Source organism: Anas platyrhynchos, chromosome 2 (genome assembly GCF_047663525.1).
Source record: "Anas platyrhynchos isolate ZD024472 breed Pekin duck chromosome 2, IASCAAS_PekinDuck_T2T, whole genome shotgun sequence".
Taxonomy (NCBI): Eukaryota; Metazoa; Chordata; class Aves; order Anseriformes; family Anatidae; genus Anas; species Anas platyrhynchos.
In genome coordinates, this window is record NC_092588.1 from 91,135,724 (window position 1) to 91,162,449 (window position 26,726).

The window sequence follows — 26,726 nt, forward strand, 5'->3', positions numbered from 1 at the left end:
GTAATCTGTGGTTCACCCATCTTGTGTCTGTGACACAAGGTTTGAAATTAACCACAAGATGTTTAACTTACATAGGTGACTTTGTGGCTCATGAAACAAAACTCAAGGTCACAGTAATAGCACTTAATGAGGGTTTCATTAACATAGTTGAGAAACAGTGGAAGGAGAGGAAGGCTGAAATTTGCTTTATTTCAATGACCAGTGGAATAATATTAAATGATTTATGCTGCTGTTGTTGGGAGTGCTGAGTGAGCAGAAAAAACTTGTGCCAGTGCACAATTCCAAACTGACCAGTCTCAAGGTGTCTTTGTTACAAGAAGAATACTGATTCCTATCAGACTCATCAAGATACCCATACATCATTCTGAACATGTACACTTTGGATGGCATATATGCTCCAGCTCTCAATTTCAGAACAAGTCAGTGTTTGGTGCTACCGTTGGAAAGCAAAACCAACCACAATGTTATCTGAAAAGCTCAGTGGAAGTATTACCATGTCTGCATATGTTGCTAGCTAATACCTAGTATAGCTTTTCTACTAGCCTTGCAAACAACATCATCAGTCAAAGAAGGTGGATTCACCAAGCATCACTGAGACCCAATGAGGTAAGAAAAAATGGAGAAAGTAACTGCAAGGAGATCAACAGAGTATACCAGCAGAGTTTTAAGTGTTGCCCAAAGAGGCTGACCTTCTTTAAGTGCAAACGAGACAAGTTCCCCCTTATAAAGCAGTATTTCAATTTATATACATGCATTACCATGTCTGCCTGGAATGTATTAAGTCATAAAATGAGATATTGCCATCAGACCCCACTCTTAGCATCCAGTCAGTCCCATGTGAGAAGCCACAAAGAACAGCCTGTAACTCTGAAGAACCACCAAGCATAAACATTATTTTATGGTGCAACCATCTTACTCAATTTCATTCTTTCCTGAGAAGAAATAGAGACACAGTGAAACCAGTACTACTAAAGAGATCTGACTATACTATACTCCCACTGCTGTGGTGGAGTTAAAGATACCTTTTAATTGTACAAAGTAGCAGCTGTAAGTTGCATCATTAATAGATTCTACTAAGATACATAACCATTATATATCCTACTTAACTATGCAATTAATACTTTTTGTTCAATTGCTCTGTAACAAAATAAACATAAATAACTGTTTTCCTTCTACTGAGGATAAAATAAATATCTAACATAATAAATCTCAGTAAGGAATTAATATTCATAGAATAAAAATTGTAATCTAATTGGGAATAATGTACTTTGTGTATTTTAACATGGATTCACAGACAGTCCCGAAGGTTTTGCAGCACTCTATGTTTCAATATACTTCCAGTAAAATGCGGGAATAGATTTTCCAAAAATCTAAGTGATTTCCTCCTCCCTTGTTTTTTTCCATATCTAGTTCTTAAGAACTAGCTACTGTATTGACATATTATTGCCCTCTGCTGGATCGATTTAGAAGAATTCAACTACTTGAATCAGAGGTCAACTTCTCAGAGAATTCTTCCATTCACTTTTTTTTTTTTTTTTAAGTGACACAGTGAGAGCAGTATTCAAGCTGAATCCTATTAACATGTTCTGCAAGGACATGTGAAACTGCACCACGAAAAAATCCATTATTTATCTTTCAGAGAGGGAGTTGGTGACCTTTGAGCTTCAGGAAACCTGCATCTTCTGGAACAACTTGCCCGGACTAATCCTTAGCAGAGTCAAAACTTTCTCCCTGTTTTTGGCTAACTTTGTGGTGACATGCATAGCAAAGGAATGACATTTACAAGTCCTGTGATGAGCTGTACAAGGGATAAAATTCTTGACTATACTTTTGTTCTCTCTCCACCCTTTGCAACAATGCCAGGTTTCTATAATTTAAATTACAGGTCCTGGGAGACCAGCAATGACATATAGAGACTAGTCACTAATTTAGATCTGTCAGTATTCTTTCTTTTTAAAAAAAAAAAACAAACAAAAAAAAAAAAAAAAAAAAAAAAAAAAAACTCTTGTTTTTATCTCCATGTTTTACTTGCTCTTGCTGTATAAAAAGTTGGCTGCCTCCATCCCTTTCTTCCCAAGCAGACTGTCTACCAAAGAAAACCCTCTGCAGAGCACTCATGTTCTGAGATCCCTCCAAAGAAGCAAAATTCTGAATGGCAAATAAGAATACATTTCTTTCTTATCCAAGCAGTTCTTTCTGGCAAGAGAAAAAAATAGCATGAGGAAGTGTACATTTATCTCTCTATCAATTTCTTTCTAACTATGCAATTGTGACAATCCTTCTGTGGTCTTCAAAGACACAATCCAAGAAAGGTGTCTTAATTTTAAATTATTTAAATAGCATTCATCAATACCTGTCTTCTGTACTTGTCACATCACACAGTGATGGTCATGTGAGCACTTCACAGTCTCTAATGTTTTTTAGGATGACAAACATCCATGTTGCTAAAGAGGTGCTACTGTGCATTTTACAAGCTGTACAAAGTGACTGGTCCCAGGAAAACTCTGGCAGAACTCAAACTGAATTCAACACAGTCATAGGCAAGTTTCTTACCCCTTGAATGATCCTTCTGCAAAGCAGGCCTGGATTCACAAATTTCACACAGTATCTCACGTTAAGAGCTGAAATCCCGCAAGCATTCAAATACTAACTAGTCTTCCCTTAATAATAATAATAATAATAAAATAGTAAACAGCAAAACCTTTGTCCCCAGGGCTCTCTGTCATCTTTCATCAGTATTAAATCCATCTAGGTGGTAAAACATATTCTAGCACTAAAATAACTCATATTACTATGGCATAATATTCAAAAAGGCTTCATCTGAAATAGATTGGCAAGTAAATCTGAAATAGCTGCTGAAAGAATGCCAGGAGAAAAAAAAAATCATAAATGGGATACCAAAAACACATGTAAGAGACAGTTTCATTTTGGAAAGGATGCACATACTATATAGTGTAATATTTGAACAAAGGAGTTTCTACCAATTATAGTCTCAGTGGGTAAAATTGCCAAATTTTCAGTATAAAATACAGAGAGGGGTGTGCACGGTAATGAAAACTTATCTTATTCATATCTCACATTTCCCTCTGAACAAGCAAACAAGCCCTATTTGAAATTGGTAACAAAGCCAGACTGACTCAAACCAAGCACATTTTAGTGAAGTCAAAAGCAACAATTTTCTCAGTACAATTGTGGTAAAGGCAAAGTAGACCACACTCAGGCCTTTCCTCCAGATTTTTTAATACACCAATGGGGTGTGTGTGTGTAAAACTTTAGTTATTTTTAGCCTAGATATTGGGAAAATACCCATTTTCTTCCTCAGGAAAAAAAAAAAAAAAAGTCTTCATCTGAGTAATTACAATTAAAACTTAATTCTGTGCATGGCTTGCACCATGAAATTAAAAACAAGCAAGCAAGCAAGCATGCAAACAAACAAAAAGCCAGGCTGTCCAAGTGAAAGCTACAGTGTGTTGTCACATGCTAAAAATAAGGCATTACCTCCCAAGCAAGCCACAATTAAACTCGAACAGGTGAATTTTAATTTTGAAAAACACCACAATGGGAAACAGTATGTAAGCAACGGACAATCACATTTTAACAGGACTTAAAAGGAGAGCTCAGGTTAGTGAATGAGGAATCAAGAGACATGAGAAGACCTGATCCATGACAACGACTGTAGATTACCCTTTGATTTGTAGTAAACAGCAGAAGTAGATGTCTTTGAAAGCAGGCGGGGGAAGGACAGTATCACACCTTCACAAAAATTTGTAGCGCCCTGTGCCCATCAAAAGGACCCTATGCCAGCTGCACAATGAGACCTGGATCTGAAAGGCATGTTCCAGGAGACTGGCCACTATATGTGACAGAAGTCCCCTTGTCACCAACATACAGATGTGCTACACAGACCATATATAGGCACAGGTAGAGCTGAGGGCTTTGAACATATGACTTCAGGTGCGATGGGGGTGTTTCCATAAAGATGTTCATCTTCCTATCTTACAAGTCTCTCTAGGTGTTCCACAAAATAGTGTTAACTACCTTGCATGTCAAATAAGTGCACAATACCCTCTCCTTTTGCTTTGCTTTTGCTCTTTTTTCATTTTGTCTGTTTCAGTGCTCAGAAATATCTCCTATGCTAATGCTAATGCTAATAATCAGGACCACTCATTAACCCATCTCTGCTAACATCCAAAAGTGCAGTAATCCTCTTCAAAACAGATGCAATCATTCCACTGGTGTATTCATTTTCTTATATCCATATATGACTTGTGCAATGCTCTTAATTTTATGCAGAAACATGGTGACTCCACTAGATGGGAATTTTGTTTAAAAAAAGGTAAATAATAACATTATTTTTTAATTTCTTTTTAACTTTCATGTTCCATTGCCAGGGGTGGAATTTCTTATCTTCCACTGATTCACTGAATAAAACAAACTTCTACGTCAAGGACTCATGTCCAAGTTATTTTAAGTGACTTACCCCCAGGAACGAATCCACTACTAACACTGCCAAGGGGTCCAGCACTGTCCAGAGTCCCAGAGCTATGATAAACTTTGACAAGAAGGAAGGGAATGAATCAAACAGCTGCTGACAGCCCCATTTGATCAGGACCATAAGAAGTAGCCCAGCGTTCAAGGTTAGGGGTCCCACAACAACCATGACCAACTCTTCACTGGTCTGCAGCAAGGAGTTCTGGTAGCACAGCTCAACAGTGTGAGGGAAAAACTGGAATCTGTAAATTAGCACAAGGAGAGAGTTTGTCTGTGCTCCTGGATAAACCATTAAAAATCACACACAGCACATGGCATTGTAAATCACAAGCGTATGAAGCTACTCAAAGACACAAAGCCTTCTCCTCCTGCCTCCTCATCCTTTGATCTCATCTCTCATTTCACTCAATACAATTCTAGATCCTTGGGACTCACCAGGCTGGATTATAGGAGTGTATTGGGTTTACATGGCAACATTTTGGTAGCAGGGGTCTGCAAGGGTGGCCTCTGTGAGAAGAATCCAGAAGCTACTCCATACAGGCCAAAGAGACCTGCTGTTGGCCAGAGCCAAGCCAATAGTTGATGTTTTTAGTGCCTCTGTGAGAGCAGATTTAAAGAAAGGGGAAAAAAAAACTTCTGTGCCACAGCAGCTGGGAGAATGAGGAGTGAGAACCAGCCCTGCAGACCCCAAGGTGAGTGCAGCAGGAGGGCAGGAGGTGCTCCAGGCACTGCAGCCTGTGGAGAGGCTGTCCCCCTGCAGCCCATGGGTCCCACATGGAGCAGATCTCCATGCTGCAGCCCGTGGAGGAGCCCACACAGTAGTAGGTGATCTGATGGAAGTTGCTGCCCATGGAGGGCGCATGTTGGAGCAGCTTGCTCTTGACGAATGGACCCCATGGTATGGACCCAAGTTGGAGAAGTTTTTGAAGAGCTGCTGCCTGTGGGCAGCTCCCGCAGGCTCAGTTCGGGAAGGATGGCATCCAGTGGGAGGGACCGCACTGGGAGCAGGGGCAGAAAGTGACCGTGAAGGGGCGGCAGAGACAGAGTTAGGAGCTGACTGCAGCCCCCATTCCCCATTCCCTTGTGCCTTTCGGGGGAAGTATATAGAAGAGGATGGATGGTGGGAAGGTTTTTGGTTGGTTGGTTTTGGTTTTCATTCCTCACTGCTCTAGCTTGTTAGTAATAAGTAATAAATTATATAAATCTCCCTATGCTGAGTTTATTTTGCCCATTACAATTATTGTTGAGTGATCTCCCCGTCCTCATCTCAACCCTGGAGTCCTTTTCATCATATTTTCCTATATTAGCCACTGTGTAAGAAGGAATTGAAAAGCTTGCATATGTAAATATGCTGGTGCTGTAGGAGACAGGAACTGCAAAAGATATTATGAGTTATGTACAGATGCTGAAACACAAGGCAAAAATTTCAAGCCAACTGAAGTGCCTTAGATTTTGCTCCTAGCTATAGGTAAAGTGGTCTGATAGTCACTTTGGTTCTGATTTGTGAATGCTACCACTGTGTTTGGTGGAACTGGAGGGTGTTCAACTTGATCTCTTGTTCTGAGGAAATGCAGCTCCAGATTCAGATGCTGATTCAAGGCATCTTGGCTTGAGAACATTATCCTTAATGTAGCTGACTGTCTGGAACAGCTGTGATTAGTGTCTTTGAGCATGACTACCTTTCTGTCACACCTTGCTTCCTTCTGTTTCTTTGCTTTCACATGCTTTTGATGCTTGGCCTCCCAAAAGCTTTTTTGCCAGCTGGCTGAGCCCTCCTGGTCTGTGCAAGGCCAGAAGCTAGAGATGGCTGGCTTTGCATCAAGATCTTGAAGGCCACTTTAACCATACCCAGCACTGTCCAATGTCTGCTCAGATACCCTATTCAAATTTCACCCAGTAATCCTAGTTATCACCCAGTTAACTCAAAGCAGAGACAGGTCACAGATTTGCAAGTTACTAGCACCTACCAATTTATTTTTTTTTTTTTTTAATGATACTTTAAAGTGAATATATATATATGTGTGTGTATGTAAATGTTTGTACTGGAAAAATCTTTCCTACCATAAATACAACAGTTCTTTTTTTTTTTTCTCTACAAGCCCATTCTCTTCCCCACAGGAACATATAGGGAACTAGGTATATATCAACTTGTGGAGTTGTTCTCCTATCCATCTTTTTTTTTTTTTTTTTTTTTCATGTCAAATGATGACATGTAATGATTTTCCTGGAGCTCTATAGAGAATTCTCATTCCTGTTCTAAAGTTAATGTATCATATAGTTAAAATATGTCAACCCATTGTAGTTATCACAGTAAAACTGATACATCAAATTTAAATTATTCTGAAGTATTTTACTTATAGATCAATTTGGTAACATCAAGTATGATTTAAATGCCTCTTCAGTTCTGTGCATTTCTGTTCTGATTTGAGCTGGGACAGAATTAATTTTCTTTTTAGTAGCTGGATGCATCCTAGCAACAGGCCCTGCAGCTACTCCAACCCCTGCAGCAGGCACTCCAATGTGGCTACCTAGGGCAGAAGCCAGGCATGAAGGAAAGGTATCCCTTCAAGGAAGATGTTATTTGTCATCCAGGCAAGTTGACCACTATGGAGAGAGTTGTCCAGTACCTGAGGTAATTAGCCATGCTAGAGGTTGTTTAAAGTGATCTAGACAAAAAACAGCTATCCAAAGATCCAAATGAAGTGCACAAAACACATGTGGCAGAAGTTTGTATGGAGTGCACCATTGTCATATGACAGCTCATTGGTGGCAATGACCTGCAAAGATGGAGATGGTCAACTAATGGATGAATTGTCTGGCCAATTCTGGCAATATGAAGAAAGTATCTCTTCCTCCTTAGGGGCCTGCATCTCAGCTGTGGAGAAAATGTCCTAGGAGTTCCAGCAATTCAAAGAGATTATGTCCTACTCCTCACCTCAAGGCCACACCATTTTCTTAGGCATTTCAAAATACTTGATCCAAAATGATAAATTATTATTTTGGAAGATACATAATCTGTTGGGTATCTCGGAGGAGTAAGAGGTAAGGGTGGCACAAGATGCGCAAATGGACACATTGTGTTCTGAGTTTAAGATATATTTCCCCTTTCTGTTAGGGTCACACTTACATATCAGATCATCTAGTGTTTGGATGTGGTCCTTGTTCTATGAATCTCTGCAAATGCTTCTATCTTGGTTGCATGCAGAATCCTTAGTCTCAGTCACCAATTCTCTTCGTAACAAAAAGGAACTGCTTTAAATCAAGTGATTTGTATAAATATTCCAACAGAGAGAGAAGGCGACAGGACTTACTTTGTAACTGGAACAGAGATGGTCTTAAGGAAGATCCACTGGCTACAGTAATGCAGGTAAAGTCTCACAAACCAAAGCAACATTATCAGCAGTACAAGCAGCCAGAAGTCCCAGGAACACCAGCGTGCAGCTCCCAGCTCTGAGAAGGCTGCATATACCCCAAAATGGAAATGCTCAGCAACCCTTCTGGACAGTTTCACCTCAACAGCAGAGTGGCAGCTGAAAACATGGAAATAAAACAAACAGTCATTGGAAGAACAGGTAAGGAATTTATTGAAACACAGTAAAGCCCTGTTATATAGATAAATGTGTTCCGATCAAAACAGTTGATTGACCAACACCTCTGACAAGAAACAAAAAAAAAAAAAAAAAATTTTGTTTCCAATGCTGTCTAGATGATTCGTGCTTCCTCCCAGAAACCATGCTACTTTTACAAAGAAGACAACAAATTGCATTTAAAACCAAGTTTTTAAATGACTTCTGCCTTCATTTTAGTTTTCTTATAAATGACTCTCCAAGGAACACTTCATCACTTATTTTCCTTCTGAGAAAATGGTAAAATAACTGTCATATTTGTACTGACCAACGATTTATTTTATTAAAAAACGTGAAGAGCTTTTTGGAGTTTGAACTTTAGTCAACACATTTAGTACACATTGTGGGCTAAAACTCCTCTTTAAACTAGTTGCAAGTGAAAGAGAAAATAGAAGGGAACTTTCAGTGTATAGTATTCTACTAACTGTGGTGTGATTTGCGCTTTAAGCTAATTACTACACTGTTTTCCAATGAGGGGAAAAAATGAGATGCAGAGATGCAATCTTGGCATTATATTTCCAAGAAACTGGAGTATCTCAGCTGATTCAAAGCTGAAAAGACAGTAACTTCTTTGACCTTTTGAAAGTAACTGCTATGCTTATTTCCATTGATTTAAATGACTAAGCAGCTGAGATGCAGGACTCTAGGACTAATATGATGTCATTTTACTCAGGCCATTTTTTATATTGCTTGAGACTTCTGAAAGTTTAGAAATATAAAGATCTTTTTGTAGAAGAAAACATGCTGGCTTTTTTAAGTGTAGCATATGACTGGAGAAGAAGTGACAGCAATATTTGCACTGTACTTTATACTCTTTTAAAGCATTTTCCTGTCTACATGTACGTATTTCTTAGATAGCTCTGTATGTTTCTTTTTCTAGCAGTCAGAAATTAATACTCATATCTCTCAGAAGTACAAGTAGCAATAGAGAAACTCAAGTGGATTCTGCACTTGGTCTAGATTTGAATAAGCAGGAGAGATAAAAAATAAAAATAATAAAAATAAATTAAAAATAAAAAAATTGCCAGACATAGGCCTGGATTTTGGGTCTGTTCTTGGCATTGTATATGTCCTGACACTTGGTGTTGAGCAGGATACCTGTGCAGGAAGAGGAGGAGACATGTTTTCACAGAATCACAGAATCGTCTAGGTTGGAAGAGACCTCCAAGATCACCCAGTCCGACCTCTGACCTAATGCTAACCAGTCCTCCACTAAACCATATTACTAAGCTCTACATCTAAACATCTTTTAAAGACCTCGAGGGATGGTGACTCAACCACTTCCCTGGGCAGCCCATTCCAATGTCTAACAACCCTTTCAGTAAAGTTTTTCCTAATATGCAACCTAAACCTCCCCTGGTGCTACTTCAGCCCATTCCCCCTCATCCTGTCACCAGGCACATGGGAGAATAGACCAATCCCAACCTTGCTACAGCCTCCTTTAAGTTACCTATAGAAAACAATATGGTCACACCTTAGCCTTCTTTTCTCCAGGCTGAACAAGCCCAGCTCCCTCAGCCACTCCTCGTAAGACTTGTTCTCCAGATCCCTCACCAGCTTCGTTGCCCTTCTCTGGACTCTCTCAAGCACTTCCATGTCCTTCTTGTAGTGAGGGACCCAAAACTGAACACAGTACTCGAGGTGCGGCCTCACCAGAGCCAAGTACAGGGTGACAATCACCTCCCTAGCCCTGCTGGCCACACTGTTTCTTATACAAGCCAGGATGCTGTTGGCCTTCTTGGCCACCTGAGCACACTGCTGGCTCATATTCAGCCGACTATCAACCAAAACTACCAGGTCCTTCTCTGCCAGGCAGCTTTCCAACCACTCATCTCCCAGCCTGTAGCTCTGCTTGGGGTTATTGTGCCCCAGGTGCAGGACCCGGCTCTTGGCCTTGTTGAGCTTCATACAGCTGGCCTCAGCCCATTGTTCTAGCCTATCCAGATCCTCCTGCAGAGCCTTCCTAGCCTCGAGCAGATCGGCACACGCACCTAACTTGGTGTCATCTGCATACTTACAGAGGGTGCACTCAATCCTCTTATCCAGATCATCGATAAAGGTATTAAAGATATCTTATATATAAAAATATAAAGGTATTTCAGACCAGTACCTCTTCTCATGAGAAGGCACAAGCTTTACTCACCTGACTGTTCAAAGAACATGAGGTGTAGTTATGAGGGAAAAACAACAAAAATTAGTTTATCTGTCTCTTATAAGGCCTTAAGCACAAATCCCCCAAATTTCCCACAGAAAAATGTGTTGGTCTGAAATTGGCGATTCTTCCAGTGACTATAGATTGATTTGTCAGTGGCTTTGAAGGGTTTTTTGAAACATTGCAGTCTACTTTGCTTATATCCTAATCAATCACAAAGTCCTACTTCAAAGGCTTAAAGCTACGTTATGAATCACTTTCCTCATATTGCAATTATTTACCCACAGCGGCCTACAGAAGCATCACTACACATATTTCATTAACATTATGAAATCATAGTCTATGCTCTGTGAGAAAGAAACAAATTAAAATATAAACTGAGAAATATAATTGTCTGTGGTATTATATTAATATAAGCATGGCAGTCTGGGTATTCTGAATCTAGGCTGTACTACATTTTGTTTTATATAAAGAAATTCTTTTCATTTTTAATAATTTATAATTATTAATTAATAATTATTTATAATAATTTAATAATAATTATAGAATAACAATAATTTAATTAATAATCTGTCTAAATCTCCAAATCTACACATAAGGTATTCACCCTTTTAGGAGAATTAATAGGGCAGGAGTAGCCACACAGTTTTATAGCTTAGACTGAATAGTTTGTTGTTTTTGTTGTTTGTTAAAAAAAGGGGGGAGAGAAAAAGAAAAAAGAAAAAAAAAAAAGAAAAAAAATAATACTGTCTTAGTGTCTTAGTTCATAATATTCTTCTTATCCTTCATCAAACAAGCAGAATCACATAGATGTCCCACCCGGCCTCACCCATGGAAGAAATCCATATCCTATAGGGAACACTGCCAATCTTCAACTCTGTACTGCGAGAACAAGTAATCATGTATTTTCCACAAAAGTCTGTATTGAGATCATCACCTCATTTCATGTAAAAGTCATTTGCTACTAGGTTATTTGGGTTTGCTTTACTAAATTAAGATACCTACAAACAAGCAACACCAGACTGAAATGTTCAATATACTATTTGTAAAATGTTTCAAGACATCAATCATTACTCCTACCCAACACAGAGATTAAGAAAGAGGGCATGCAGCTCAAAATAGAGTGCTGAGAATACCAAGTCTCTTCCATTTACAGTGATCCTGGAGTACCAGAAACATGGAGATATATTAATGACCAAAATGCCAAGTTGGGAAAGTGAGATAGCTTCATGAAGACAGAACCTAGCTATGCAATCAGTACTTTCACAGGAGTTTCATGAATACAACTACTCCAACCCTGTAACTCAACCCCCGTGTAGAAGCTGCTTGTGTAAGCAGAGTGAGCACACAATACAAAATATTGCTACCAAACTTCCCTAAGATTCAGGCAGTAATAAAAATATTCAAACTGTTCCTGCAGCCCCAGATTGATTCCCAGTCTACTTCTATTTTCAAGAGGTCACACTAGAACTAATGTTTCCACCTGTGAACTATCACTACCAAAAAGTTGCACTTTTTCAGGATACAAAGATGAAAAAGAGCAGAATGTCTGTGCATTGTCATCCTTCCTGAGATGCTGACTTTCTTAGCCACGGGAATCCACCTAACTCAACAAACCTCCAAAGGAGAGTAAAGAAATTCAGAGCACATTAGCTGTTATCAAACCCCAGAAGCCTTCTACTGACAATGGTCCTGCTTAAACCAGCTGGGCAACATTTACGATCTCTTTACTTTGGTACACCTTTCCCCTAAAAAAAAACAATACAGAAACTCCACAGAATGCCAATCTTTCTAGAAGTCAAAGAAATCAAGAAAAACATATTCATTAGGTAAAACTGAAGAACATATATTTTGATTTTCAAAACAGCATTTATTTTTATTTATTTAAAAGACATCATGATTTTCATCATACACGTTCATCATAGTTTCTAGCTTTTAACAGAAACTAAGGTCCTTGTTACTGTTTAACTTCTCAGATGCTCCAGCCTCCTTGAGTGTCACTTCTGTGCTACCTTGTACTTCCCTAGGACTGCATAACACCTTGATGTGAACATCTGCAGCAGTGGTAAAAATTACTGGAAAATATAGTATATCTGGTGACTCAGTGAAAGTCCCAACCCATAACCAGAATCTCTCCATTTACTGTAACACAAATTCAGTAGGCCCCAACCTACTTGTAAGTTATAGCAAACTGTTCCTGAATACTCATTAATCATGGTATAAGGCTGTTTGCTGGTTGTCACTTCAAAACACAAGACTTAAATTATATCTTTTATTGACTTTTTTGAGTGATGAAGAAAGAAGGAGGCAGAAACATGAAATGAAATGCACCAAACAAGTGGAAACAGCCCCTTTAAATATTTTTAGCTGGTGTTACTAGTGAAAGCTTGTGGGTGGAGTGACAGTGCTGGCAGATATGCTTTTCAGAGGAGATTTATATAAAGTTGCTCTAGGGCAGAGAGCATGAGCATTACCTTTCAAAAACAAAACAACCCTCCACCCACAAAAACACGAAATCTCAACCCTTGGGTGAAAACAGTATAAAGCTCAAAAGGAGAAGCCTCTTGAGGAATGGATTTATCCATGATTCCTTGGATTACTGGTAAGTAATTTGGCTGAATGTTTCTGTTCTAGGGCATTAGTTTTGCATTTTTCTTTGCAAAATGCTGGAGTAACAAATAGCAGAGACCAAATTACCATAAAAGCAGGTCAATTATTTCAATGGAAATTGTTCAGAAGGAAAGAAACGATGCACAGATTCTCTTAAGCTACACTTGATGATGATGACAGAAAAGTAATGGCTGATAGAAGGCAGTGTGTACTGTTGGGTGACAGCTTTGCTGCTGACAAACTACGGTGAACATTTGTATAATGCACTAAAAGACTGACACTTACAGCTGATGGTAGGGGCAGATTCTCAGCTGACATAGCCCTGTTTGTTGCAGAACTACACTGGTGTATACCAGCTGAGGTATTCAGGATCCAGTCCTGAATGTATCTATTATTTACTTTGCATAAAATAAGGCAAAATAAATGTTATATTTATATATATACATACAGCCAGAGAAAATATTTAAAGAGCAAATGCAAACATGAATGACTTTATGCAAATTACTTTTAGGAGATCACAGTTTCCACAGCTCAAGAATCTGTGCAACACATTTACTCAGTTTACAAATAAAAGGACCCCTCCCTGTTATCACCATAAATGGTAGGCATTTAAACGTAGTGTGAAACCCATAAATCAGTCCAGGTTCTTCACGGCTTTGCAACAGCAATGAAGATGCAACAAATGCTGCCCAGATTTACTACAATGAAATGTTATAATTTTCAATGGAAAAGCACAGTTGTATTTGAAGGTACAACTAAAGAAAATATATCAACACACATAGACTTTGGAAAGGAATCCAGTTAACAACAGCATTACTGATGAAGCATAAGACAGAATGGAGTCTGGTTCAGACCACTGTGCACAGCACAAACAAATATTTAAAAAAGAAAAAAAAATGTTATAATTAGAATGATTTTATTATCATTCCTCCTGCATAATATGTTTTTCTTTATATAGCTCATATTGCTTTACAAAGTCTATTCCAGGCTATATGGCGATGACACAAATGACTTTGCCCAATAAGCCAGTGGCAGAGCTCTGAACTGAGCTCTGCTGAGTTACAGTCCATTATTCTATGCACTGGATTCCTAATAAAATACTACTTTTTCGTTTATTTGTATGCAAAGTGAATATAACCAGAGTGAACATTTGCTAAGGATGAAAACTGCTTTTGCCCATCTCTTTCCAGGACACAGCTACATTTCGTATTCATTGGTTTGCAAGCCCTGAGAAAGTGGGTACCACCAATGTTTACAGGGACTATCTAGGAACTATCTGCTGTAAGAGAAGCAACAAAAAACTGAAGGAATATTAGATTATTCCTAATATTTGGTTATTCCAAATGCTGATAGGAGCACTTGTTCTGCAGCTTGCTGAAAAATCCAAAACCACAATACAGATGAAATACTAGAAATCATGGCAGGCTTATTTTTCAGGTGCACACATGGTGGAAAAAAGAAACTGCCAGAAGTATACAAAACCCAAAAGCACTAAAGGAAGGCTTTAAGAAGTAAACATACTTGCAAAGCAGGAAATGTAGTCAGCCATTAATTGCAACAATTGCTTTGGTTCACTTCAAACAGCATGACATAAGCATGTGAGTGTACCTGGCAGCACTCATGCTGCCTCACCAGGCTGGGGAGAGGGGAGACAGAGGCTGAGTCCCTGACAAGGTCCAGGCTGCATCAACTCACAAGGAGAGGGCCAGCAGGCATCAAGCTCTGGATCAGCAACAGCCTAGGCATGCATAGCCAGGAGCCAGAACAAACACATCAGCTGAATGTTTCCTGTAACCTGTTCATGCCAAAAAGCTCAGAGGGAAGTATCCTGACACAGCTGTTGCCTTGAGTAGACCCTTCATGCTAGGGAATGGGCACTGTGGATCACTGGGCCAAGATGTGTTTATTAAAGAACGGAAGGAACTGCTAAGAGCTTCATATTCCTCTCAATACATCTGTGCTAGCTGCAGTATGTTCAACACTCAGCCCTCACTATAAAAGATCTTATAATAACAGAAAATTGGTGAATACCAGCAGGATCTTGTCCTCAGCAGCCCCTTTACCCAAAGATGTACAGCTGATAGAGGAGCCCATCTTCTGCCTCTAGCCAACTAAGAATTTCCTGAGGGAATAACCAAGAAATTCCCAAGAAGAGATTTCTTACCAAGATGGGGAAGGAAGCATAGGAAGAAAGAGGGTTCAAAAGTTCATCAGAGTAGCAGTGATGTGGGAGGACAGTGTGGTTCCTTGTAGAGAGCTATCAGTGCTTTGCACATTTCAGTTTTGAGCTGCATCTAACAATAACAAAACAAAAATGACAACAATAAATGATTACCATCATGGCTGCAGTTTAGGTAGGCAACTAAAACTTTGCCTATTTCATGCTCAACTGCATTTTCATGAGCCTGCTGGCTTTGCAAAATAGTCTGGAAACCTTTCAAGAACAGACTTTGTTAAAATATTCTAGTCTGTCTGGTTCCAACTGTGGTTGGGAACAAACATGAATCAAGGAAACTCAAGTGCAGCTTGCAGAACTTTTAAGAAGCTCTGTTTTATATTTCATACTAGAAAGGAACAAAAAACAACGGACAGCCTGTTATTCATCCTCATGACATGAATAGGTCAGTCAAGAAGGAAAAGAAAGCATGTAACTCCTCCCCTACTTCTTGCCCTCTGACCATTTTAAGTAAATACAAAAACAATGAATGAATGAGAAAAAGACACAATCCTTACATGGGAGGATGAGAGATGTTAGTGGAGGTATAGGTCTCACAAACACAGTGCTATCCACAAAGTTGTTCCAACAGCAAGCAGCATAAATAAACTTGTGCATGAGCAATAAAACAAAGAGTTTAGGCTGTGAAGAACTTTACAGGTCACCAGGATTCATAAGTACACCTTCAAGCTCAACACAGTTGAAAAGAAAAAAGGTAAAAATAAAGGAGATGCTAGGCCTAAAGTATCTAGAGAAGTTCAGGAGACTCAAGATAAAACTCTTCATTCACATTACTAGCAGCAGCGCAACATATCCAGAAGGAAAATACATACATATATATATATATACATGTATATATATGTAATATTCTTGGTTATGCTAACAGAGTCTCTTGTACCTGATGTGTGGAGCTGTTTTTACCTTGACACAGAAAACATCCCCAAGGACATTTGCTCTGTCTGGAGGAAAAATGTAATCTTCCTTCTGACCAAATACGTATCTACTTGTGAGAGCCTCTAAATGCTCAAACACCATCTGTGAGCTGTGCATTCATCTGTAACACACCAATTTAGCTGGCAGGCCATTGGGAAACAAGACTCTGAGGTTGCCAAGTTGAAATGGCAATTCAATACTAGTCAAAACTCCACCAAGCAAACAGTTGAAGGTTTACAGTGAATGTTGGAGTAGAGCATAATGAAGCTTCAAAATAAGAGACAGACGTGAGGGGAAAAAAAAAAAAAAAATGTCACAAGTTTGATCTTTTCCTCTTTTCCATTCTGGACTTAATTAGTACCAGTATCACACTAGGAGTGTTGGCCTGTACAGCTGGAGTCAAATGGCCACATTCCGTAAGTACTGACAAACTCGAGGCTGCTGTGGACATAGCAGGGCAGGAAATGTATTGCATGTAATGGTCTTGTTTCAGAAAGACCTTTTGCTGGCTGGCTGTGCAGCAATGAAACTTCATTTTATATGAACGCAGACAAGCCACAAGTCAAAGCTCCTTTACTTCTTCAGTTGTATCTATTTTTTTACAGCAAAAAGCTGAAACAAAAATTGAATTCTTGCATGCTCTTATTCTTACTCTGGCAACAGGTTAATGATACATGTGTGAAGATGCTAAAGTTAGGATTTTGATTGTTGAACTGAAGGCACAGTTCACTTCATGTGCAGATTTATAATACTGATTCACAATAGGAATAGGTGGGTATGAAAATGAGAGAGAAAAAGGTGAATCTATGGCTGTAGCTTGTATGTATTATGATATGTTTCTAAAAGACCATTAGCGTTATTCCTCTATTAGCTTCTGTACTGACCTGACAAAAATGACCTTCCCTTTTCTATAGCAAATTTTATAAGATAGAACTAAACAGGCAAAACAAATGGAGTCTGGGGGAAGGAGGAGATATGTATTTATAGCATTATAGCATTAGGAATTATTTTTTTTCTTGACATCAATTATCTCAGTTAATATTATCTTGTGTGTCAATATATCCATGCACAGAAGAGTTTAATGCAGGAATACCAGTCCATGAAGAAAATTAAGTACAATGTGAACCACATAATGCTGGTCAGAACATAGTTACAAATAAATCCTTGCAGATTTAAATGTGGCCAGATAAGACACTTCACGAAACTACAAGGAAAATGCAATACAGTGAAAAATAAATATCACAAACAGAAAACTGTCTGAAGTATTCAGAGTATTTATGATGCTTACTTTGTCCAAATGGAGCTGTAACAAACCATTTGGAAGAACTCTTCTTCCAGGTTTTGACAAATTAGAACAATTTGAGTTTTGAGCAGGTGACTGATGTTATAGCACTGCATTTTGAAATATATTTTTACTTTAATACAAGCTGATTTCTGAAAGAAACAAATTTATTTTAGGCCAGGTCAGATAAACCTTTAAAAGCCTGAGGGAATTTAAAAATAAAATAAAATAAAATAAAATAAAATAAAATAAAATAAAATAAAATAAAATAAAAATAAGAAGGGAAGGGAAAAATGTTCTGCGCATTTGCAGAATACTCTGGGATGCTATTATATTTAAAACTTCATTAAGTAGTTATCAAGATGAGAAAACTTAGATACTGTAAGGATATCTTAAATTCATTTATATTATGAAAAAGTACAGCTATATGAAATGTTAAACTGAAATCTTTTTAAAAGATCTTTATAAACACCACTGAAATTATGGTGGAAATTATCTATACAATTTAGTCAAACAAAATGCATCACATAATAACAGTATTAACTTTTTCTTTTCAATTTAATGCTGTGTTATTATATTTAGTTGCCTATTTTAGAATGTAATTTGTGTTGATGGCTCTGAAGAAAAAAACAAGCATTAAAGAACTAATTTAATTCATTCTGAGCTATGTTCAATTCAAAAATATTTCTTTTAGAATGCCCCAGTGCTGCAGAATCTGACTAGAAATCCACCTTGAACTATGTGCACTTTGACTAACTCTCTCCCCAAGGCAAAACGATCCTGCATTCAGCAGGGTTTTATCCTGGTCTTCTAAAGGACTTATACAGAATGTACCTGATATAACTGGACCAGAATGTCAACCGTGATAGAAATTATGATCAAGACATGGGGGATACATAATGAGAACCTTATCTATTCCACGGTGGACTGCTATTGGTAGGGGAGTACCTCTAGGGGGTTGTTTACAGAAATCAGGTCTTCTGCCTTTAAAAAATAGAGAAAGCGAAAGAAAGAAAACTGCAATTTCTTGTGCAGTGCTCTCCTTCCTGCTTGCTATCCTACATGACATAATGGATATTAGCTGTGTTCAAGGTGTTCAAGCAGCATTATAATAGGCTGCCTTCGGAAAGAAATTTCACAAATTTTCTTTCAATATGAAGACATGGCCTTAGTCCTCTGCTTCCAGAGTATAAAACAGAAATTAAAAAATTGCCACAGCTTGTTTCTCTGAAATCAATGTATGATTGCTAGCTGCACTGGGTGTTTGAGGGATATCCCCTTATCAGAAACAATCTCTAGATAACATACATTTCTCTATTGCCCATAGCTACATGTAAGGCATGGCAAGACAAATGCAGGCTTCCTTTCCTGTTGGTGTCATCTATTGATCCAGTGAAATGGTCTTCATCTTAAATTTCCTTCCCAAAGGGGACATTTGTTATGAAAAGCAAACCTTTCTCTCTGGTTCTAAGAAAGCCTGGAATTTACAGCTAATTACTGTGCAGTACCATGGCGATACATAGCTCCAACTGTGTAAAAATATGCACTCAAATGATACAAGGGCCATCTTTTTCCTGGTAGAAATGCTGCTTTGTGATACTGAAAATATAATATAATAAACTCGTTACATGTTTTCTGTATGCTCTAGATTAAATTGTGCTCTGGGTCTGTGCTTTTCTTTGCGACATTTCCTCCCAGGCACATCCAAAACAGCTGTGCTGGGTGTGACTGAGTGACCTCCAATATGAGCCAAGACACAAACCAGCATCATTGAAAAACACCGGTATAGAAGAGTAATAAGAAGCATAGGGGTAGGTGAAGGATTTTGGGGTGCAAAAAATAGACTAGCTTATAAATAAGTCTCTGCAAAGAACGTATTTATTTGTGTACTACATCTTTCATCTTTCATCTTGTCATCTTTCCCAATCTATGTAGAATGCTAGCCTAAGACATCCGCACCCTCACAGAAAGCTTTAACTTTATCCTGAGAGGTCAGAAAGTGAGGACTTAGAAAAGGCAAATTCCTTTAAAAACAAAATGTGACACATTAAATTCACAGCTAATCAATATCCATATGAGTTTTTGCAGTTTTGAAGAGGTTTTGTTATGATGCCTAGATACTTGCAATTTAATCATTGAATCTAATTAATCAATGGAAGATTATTTTAGAGTTGGCACCTCTACACAAAAGAAAGTTTTGCTCAAGAGTAAAGAAAGAGCACATACCTTTTAAAAATGCCAATTAACTTGTCCCTTCTGATGTGTTACACTACTTATCTATCACACAATTTCTAAAAAGTGACTGTTCAGAAGAGACAGGGATGTGAGACTTCACCCATACCACAAGGATTCCCTGGAACAGTGGAACTGATTCTGTGTTATGTTGCAGTTTCAGCTGGGTTAATAAGTGAGGTATTTCCCCTCTACCCGGACCTGTAGTCCCATGAAATCTGTAGTATTTTCTTGATCAAGTTTGTCTGAAACTGGACAGAAGTTGAGAAGTTATTAAAAGTAGTGACAGTCTGACTGCATTCACCTTGCCTTCCTAGGAAACCTGGCTAAGAAATAAACCCAGTGTTCAGGAGTCATTAGACCAAAGCTTCCAAAGCTGAAAAATAATGTATTTGGGCAGAGCAAAATCCTTGTTTTGCTGTCTCTGGTAAATTATAGTTACCAGATATTGAACTTACAATGCAAATAACCTCTCGTTGTTGTTGTTGTTTTGTTTTTTGTTTGTTTTTTTTTTTTTGTCTGTGTATATTTATCTTCAAAAGTATTGCAACATAATACAGTCTGTTGGTTATTTTGCATGTGAAAACTCACAGAAAATATTTTTCACTGTCTTTTTATGAAGATATGGTTCAGTTTTTTCTTGAGATCTTTAGATTTTCCATCAAAGAAATCCAAATACCTGAAAAACATAACTGCAGCTTTTCAAAGAGACTGATTCACCTAGATAGTAAGAGTAAGAAACACTTAAACGCAAACCTTCAAAGGACACCACACATGATTCTGAATTTAACATTTTCTTAGTCTGCTGAAAGGCTGGATTTTTAGCAAGAAGCGAACAAACAAACAAAAACCCATTAGTTTTCCAATCAGCCTTAGCACTTATTCAATATCTACTTTTCAATCTACAACAAAGACATCCACACAATCAAAGAGGACAAAATCCCATTTTCTCAAACCTATAAGGTCTTCCACTGCTGGTCTACATTCAGACAAGGTCACATGGACATTTTGACTATGCTTATTTGACTCAAATCTACTGATATCTCGTTCAAATAGAAGTATCTACAAAGTGGTCATACTTCCTGCACCCAGACAAGCTGGCTCTTGTAAAGACTTGAAATGATGGGATAACACTAGCCATGCTCCTTTTCTCTCCAACAGCTCCTAGAGTAGCAGGATCTGTATTGGTCCAACCTTCCCATCCAGAGTTTTTTGTTTAATTATAAAGCGTAGTACACCAGTTACTACGTTTACACAGTTACAGTTTACACAGTATTAATTTTGTTTATCTAAGGAGTGTGATCACCTTGCCATAAATTTAGCAGCAATGATAATAAATAAAAATCTCAAGTCAGGCAAGGCAGTCAGGGTGAGATTTCCAAAGATACCAAAGGAATTCAGCTGCTGAAATGTAGCTGAAAAGAACTGTGGTTACTGGATATAAACTAGTTTGAAGTTTTCTGACTCTGATCAGGTAGTAACACTCTCTCAGGCTTTTGGTGTTTTGTAGCCTCTTTTTCTTGCTTAATACGGCACTTTAATAGTATTTGTTTCCCTAGGGATCAAGCTAAAGCTTACCTGATCCACAATGCTTCAGAACTTTAAGTTATGTTAAAACTTTAGTTTTCACATCTCCTAGCTTCTGTTTGATGATATTTTAGTTGTGTAACCTTAAAATTTTGTTAATATACTGTGCTATTTTTAAAATTTTACTTCTGTTTTCACCTGAAGCCAAATTGGTTCACAGGTTGTATTTGATGTTATTCTTTCAGTTTAAAGACTTTGAATCATTACCAAAAGAAGTAAGAGACAGAAAGAATTTAGGGTTTTGTGTTTTTTATTGTTGTTCTTGTTTGCTTTTTGGTTTTGTTGTTGTTGTTGTTTGTTTTGTGTGTGTGTGTCTACTCATTAAATAGTTTTTACTTGCTAGGCTCAAAATTTGAAGGTAGGACTTACAAAGACAATACCTTTTGTCAGTGAACCTTCTGCTATATTTTTAGAGGCACTCAGCAAATTTCAGCAGCAGACTTCTAGACACAAAAGACAAATACAACCAGTCCATGATTTAGATTGGCTTCTATTTGTGGGTCATGAGACTCACAGCTGAGCACATCAGAAGTTTGGTGTGGCATTTAATGAAGGTCATCAGCAACTTCAGAGCTCTCATGGTAAAAGGAGGAGTGTGCTATGGTTTGGGTACTTTCTTGTTGTGATTTGGTTTTGTTTGTTTGTTGTTGTTTTCTTCCTTCTTTTGATTCTTTGACTGGAATCTCAGATGGGAAGTAGTGGATAAACTGAGCTACTGCAAAAGAATAAAATTCAAAGTATGGTAAAAGCTGATGCTTTGAAAAATGTCAAATTGCATAGGTTTCATTTTTTTAGACAGCATTTGACATCCAAAATAAGTATTAAATTTCCCTTCAGTTGGAAAGGTAAGAGTCAGTCATGAAATTAGGAACAATAATCATGCTATATTATACCCTGCCTCATCTGTGTCTCAGGAGGACTGTGACTTGTCATAGCATGAAGGAACCTGGAAAAATGATTTCTTGCTGCTTCAAACAGAAGATGCATAGCTAAGATGTTCATTAATGAAGTAAAGGTAAATTAATTGACGTGCCCAGTAGTTTTTTAATATAGCCTCTAAGCCTTGATGTGTCAATTGTCAGATTACCCCGATGTTTTTGCTTTCTTTCAGTGATCTTGTATCACCGTTGCCAAGAGACAGAAATAACATTTCTTTCCTTGGCCTCCTTTGGCATAATTTCTGGGCACAGGTGTTAGACCTCCAGAAAAATGAGATGCACTATCCCAGCTGTCTCAGCCTATCTCCAGGTGAGGTCTAACCTCTCGGGCTACAGTACTGCAGCTTTGTGACTGCTCTTTGTTAATGATGCATCTTTCCTGGGGCATATAGTGGTAAAAACAGAAGCCTAATGCATCATCCTTTTTGCATGTCTTCACTGCTCTTGAGCACTCCTTCGACTGAGGTCAGAGTTCTCTTCAGTGAGCTAGGATCTTCTCTACCTCTGCTCTTCCCAGAGATGGTCTCTCCTCTGGAAGACACTGCTTCTTCCACAAGTAGTCTTTTATACTTTCTCCAGTATAGTCAGTGAAAGAGCATGCCTCCTCAATATTTTATTATTTTCACTTTATTATCACCCAATACAGGCCTGAAAAAAAAAGGTATTTCCAATCATTTGTCAGTTGGTCAACTCTTTGCCTGAAAGCAAATCCTTTGATCAAGACGTTTATACCATGTATATATGCTTATCTAAGCTTATTTAATGGATCTTTATAATTGACCCTACTATTTCATCAGTTGGTATTTCTGTCCAACATGAAATTAGGAAGAAAATGTAAAACAGAGAAAGCAGATAGGTCATATATCAAACATGCAGTTCTCAGTCTGGCACAAAAGTCCATGCAATTCCAACATTAAACAGTGTTTAGGAATTTCGTATAGGCAGATTCATTAATCCATAATTCCAAAAGCTGAAGAAATCCTGCTTACAATGTGATTTGTTTGGGGGCTATATTTTTTTTAATATGTAGATTGATCAGTGTGACTTGGAAATAAACCCCCCAACAGATCAGAGTAGTAATAAACCTTCTAATACAGAGCCATACTAGAAAATACAGCCTTTTGTGCTGAACAAAAATCAGTACATAAGATTTATATAATTTTGTAAAATAAAATAAATAAAGTATCTTTCACTTCATATTCAAGAACCATGTCTGTTCTACTTACAGGATTAATACCTCTGGGCTTTCTCATAAGGAACAGATTTTTCCATGCACTGCAGAGCATATACACACTCAGTCTGATAGTCAGGGTTATGTCAGACTTACTACTGCATTACTGTCCAGAGAGCTGCATGTGTGTGCAAGGCATCTAGAGAGCACCACATTTCTTGCACATTTGCATGCTGTTAGTCCACACACAATAGATCTAACATGTCTCAGGCACAGAAGAGTGCTGTGTTAACTGCTAAAGCAACACACTGCTTTTATTTATCAAAATTATCAGAGTTCAATTCTGATAACTTAGCTGCAACACAACCAAAAATAAAAGGGCTCTTCCATATACAAACCTTTTCATTTTTCAGTTTACTTGTGTGCAAGCTTATCCTCAAATAAAAGTCTTCTCTACTGGGTGAAAACACATTCTCAGTAGTCTTTGCTTGGAGTTCTAACAAACACAAAGGGTAAAGGCATATGCTGAGTCCAAGTCTCTTGCACTATCCAGACCAGCAGACTCAGACCCAGCAGGGAAGCAGGCAACACTCAGTAAACCTGGCTCATGTGGAGGCTGCAAGTTTATTAAATGTTAACCACATTATGGGCTTATTTAAATTAATGGGCACAGTGGGTGCTCAACACCTCTGAAAGAGTCTGTACTAGGGCTAGCCATAAAATTTTCCATTGAGACTCCTGTGTGAAGAGAATTGGGACTCCTGACTAGCAGTGGTTGTCAGAAAACTGCCTTTCCATGTGATTTTTTTTCTTGATAAAATGCTTGGATTTTGGTGTTGAAAAAATTAAACTTGTTTCAGCAGTCTCTCTCTTCAGAACTGGTAACTAGCTCTTCATTTCTACTGCCCACAGCTGTTTAAGGCACTCTTGACAGATCACCTCATTTGTATATACCAGAGTCAAACGTCCCAATGTGCAACTTAGAGGCAAAGAGACCAAGCTGCATGGGGGCAAGTATGTAGCCACCCCGGGAAGCCTTTGCTTTAGTGGGAAATGAGGAGATTAGACACAGTGCCATGGACAAACTACTGGCCAAATACTTTCAGGGCTTGACACTGACCTCATGATCACCAGACGCACACCCTGCTCTTCTTCCCTTGAGTGCTATTCCTTCTATCCTCACCCCGTTGAAACAGGTTTTCACCAAAGAAAGCCAGGAGGACAGGCAGGATGGGAGACCACTCCATGACCAACCTCAATCGAGAGGACTAGAAAACAAGGACTACGGAGGAGACTGCCAACACAATGGTCAGCATGCAACAGTGACAACCTTTCTGAACCAAGCCACTTAGTTCTAGTCTAGACATTTCAAATGTTTTAAAAAGCTGTCACTTTCTGAAGAAGAAACAGTTGTTTTCCTAAATTTAGTTTACAAATTAGGGCCATTAACTTAAAAATTGCTAACGAAAAGTAACGAGTGATATTTGATCAGCAACTTCCCATGGTTATGAACAATGAAAATCTCTACAATATGCTCAGCTGAAAACTGAAGAAGACACATTTCCAGTTAAAAGCACCGGCTTATAATTGGTTGTTGCAAGAAATGGAATATCTTGAATGAATGAATGACAATTACTTGCATTATTTTCATACTTAAAATGTCAGTGTTCAATGATTGCTTTCAGCTCATAATAATAAATTCCAGACTTTTCAACATCAAAAACAATAAAGCCACATGGAGAGAATGTTCGTAATTGAAATAAAAATTAACCCAAATAGAGACCTGAAGCATCGTTTTTAAAAATGACAGAAATAGAGCAGAAGCAATTTTAATAGCAAACAAGTAAATATAAGAAGATCATACAACTGCTACAGTTAAAAAATTAAACTTGAGAATTACATAAATTGGAACAATGAATTGTACCAAATGTAAATATACATAAATATTTGTAAGTAGACAGATCTACATTTATACTTTCAAATTTTGCATTACATCCAATCTTGTGGCTGTAGAAGAAAAAAATATTGAGGTTGGACAGCAATGACTTAACACATAGTCTTTTGAGTTAAAGTACTTTATATTCCTATTTCCAGTCATTTATAATGACAAGATAATGATTCACAGAATCACTGATAAACAGAAACTGTGTCCTTTTTATTTGCTTCCTAACACTCTTGGAAAGCTTTATAATAAACAATTTAGAAGATAATGAAAGGTAAAACTTCCATCCAAAAAGGTTTGATTCAACCAAATTATTGGGACAATCACTTAGGTTAAGTGTTTAGCCCAGAGGGCAGTATAAAATTTCATCAAAATTCAAACCATGCATAAATGATCTCAACCTGCAGTGTCTATTTATACCACACAACATGTTAGTCACATTTTTCACTGCAGATTGAAAGTAATGATGAAGTAACAGATAAGGATGAAAGACTGAATATGTGCTATGCCACCCATGTATAATTCAGTTAGTGGCAAATATGGATTAGAAAGTATTCTGGAACAGCATGTGTTTCTCAAATGCCTGAGAAAACCTGTGCACCACTGATGAGGAAAAGGGGACAGCAGTGAAACCAGAAACATTTCACATACATGAATTAGCCAGGTAAAAAAAAATAGAGTTAATATATCAGTGGGTCTGAAACAGGCATTTGAAGACAATCAGAAAAGCAACAAGGAACTCTGGATCAAAAGAATATTAGACTCTGATGTATTCTAGGTTCAGCAATTCTTTAAAAAAAATCTGTTTTGTGGTTTATTTTATTTTATTTTATTTTATTTTATTTTATTTTATTTTATTTTATTTTATTTTTATATTTTTATGAGAACAAAGCAGTGATAGTACAAAAGGCATTATTATAGTAAAGCCAAAATCTTAAAATTTTGGTGAAAACCATTTGAAGAAAACTTAAGTGCAGAGTTCCTAATTGAAGCATAGAACACTATCCTCAACCTCTGAAAGAAATAATCATGATGGAAAAGAACTTTTATGCTCCCCCTTTTCCCAGTCAAAATTTTTATGTTAACTGTTTTGGGGGAAAGCTGTGGGCTACAAATTAAAAAAAAAAAAAAAAATCTGTGATTTTTCATTTTAATCCAAACCAAATATGACACCTTTAGCTGATGACAGACATTGAAACAAAATAACTACAGTATATAGTGCTTCTTATCATCTGATTATGAGTGTACCCATTCTCACACACTTGCTATACATGTAGGTTTTGGCTGAACTATTACAATCACCTTCTTACTTATGTATGACCATTTAAATGACTGCAGCAATACTGACCAGCTGAAGTCCTATTGTTTTTAAATGGTAAATGCAAATGATTAATTGGCATTCTTTATATATATATATATATATATATAATATATATATAATATTGTTGTTCTAGAAGCATCAAAATGTTATATGAACTAATAACATTGCCAGCTCATGTTTCAGAGAGGTTGTAATGTAGCACTGAAACTGCAAAACTGCATGGTGG

At 37.7% G+C, this 26,726-nt stretch overlaps 1 protein-coding gene across 3 annotated transcripts in view; it reads right to left on the reverse strand.

Moving 5' to 3' along the window:
• The window catches only part of LOC110352209 (uncharacterized), a 218,199-nt gene that overhangs the window by 48,999 nt on the left and 142,474 nt on the right, over positions 1-26,726 (reverse strand). For all 3 annotated transcript variants that reach the window (XM_072033095.1, XM_072033096.1, XM_072033097.1), the window contains 2 exons: positions 7,803-8,021; positions 4,481-4,733 (listed from right to left, as the gene is read on the reverse strand). In XM_072033095.1, the coding sequence (XP_071889196.1) occupies positions 4,481-4,733; positions 7,803-8,021 (472 nt within the window). The remainder of the gene's footprint in view (positions 1-4,480; positions 4,734-7,802; positions 8,022-26,726) is intronic.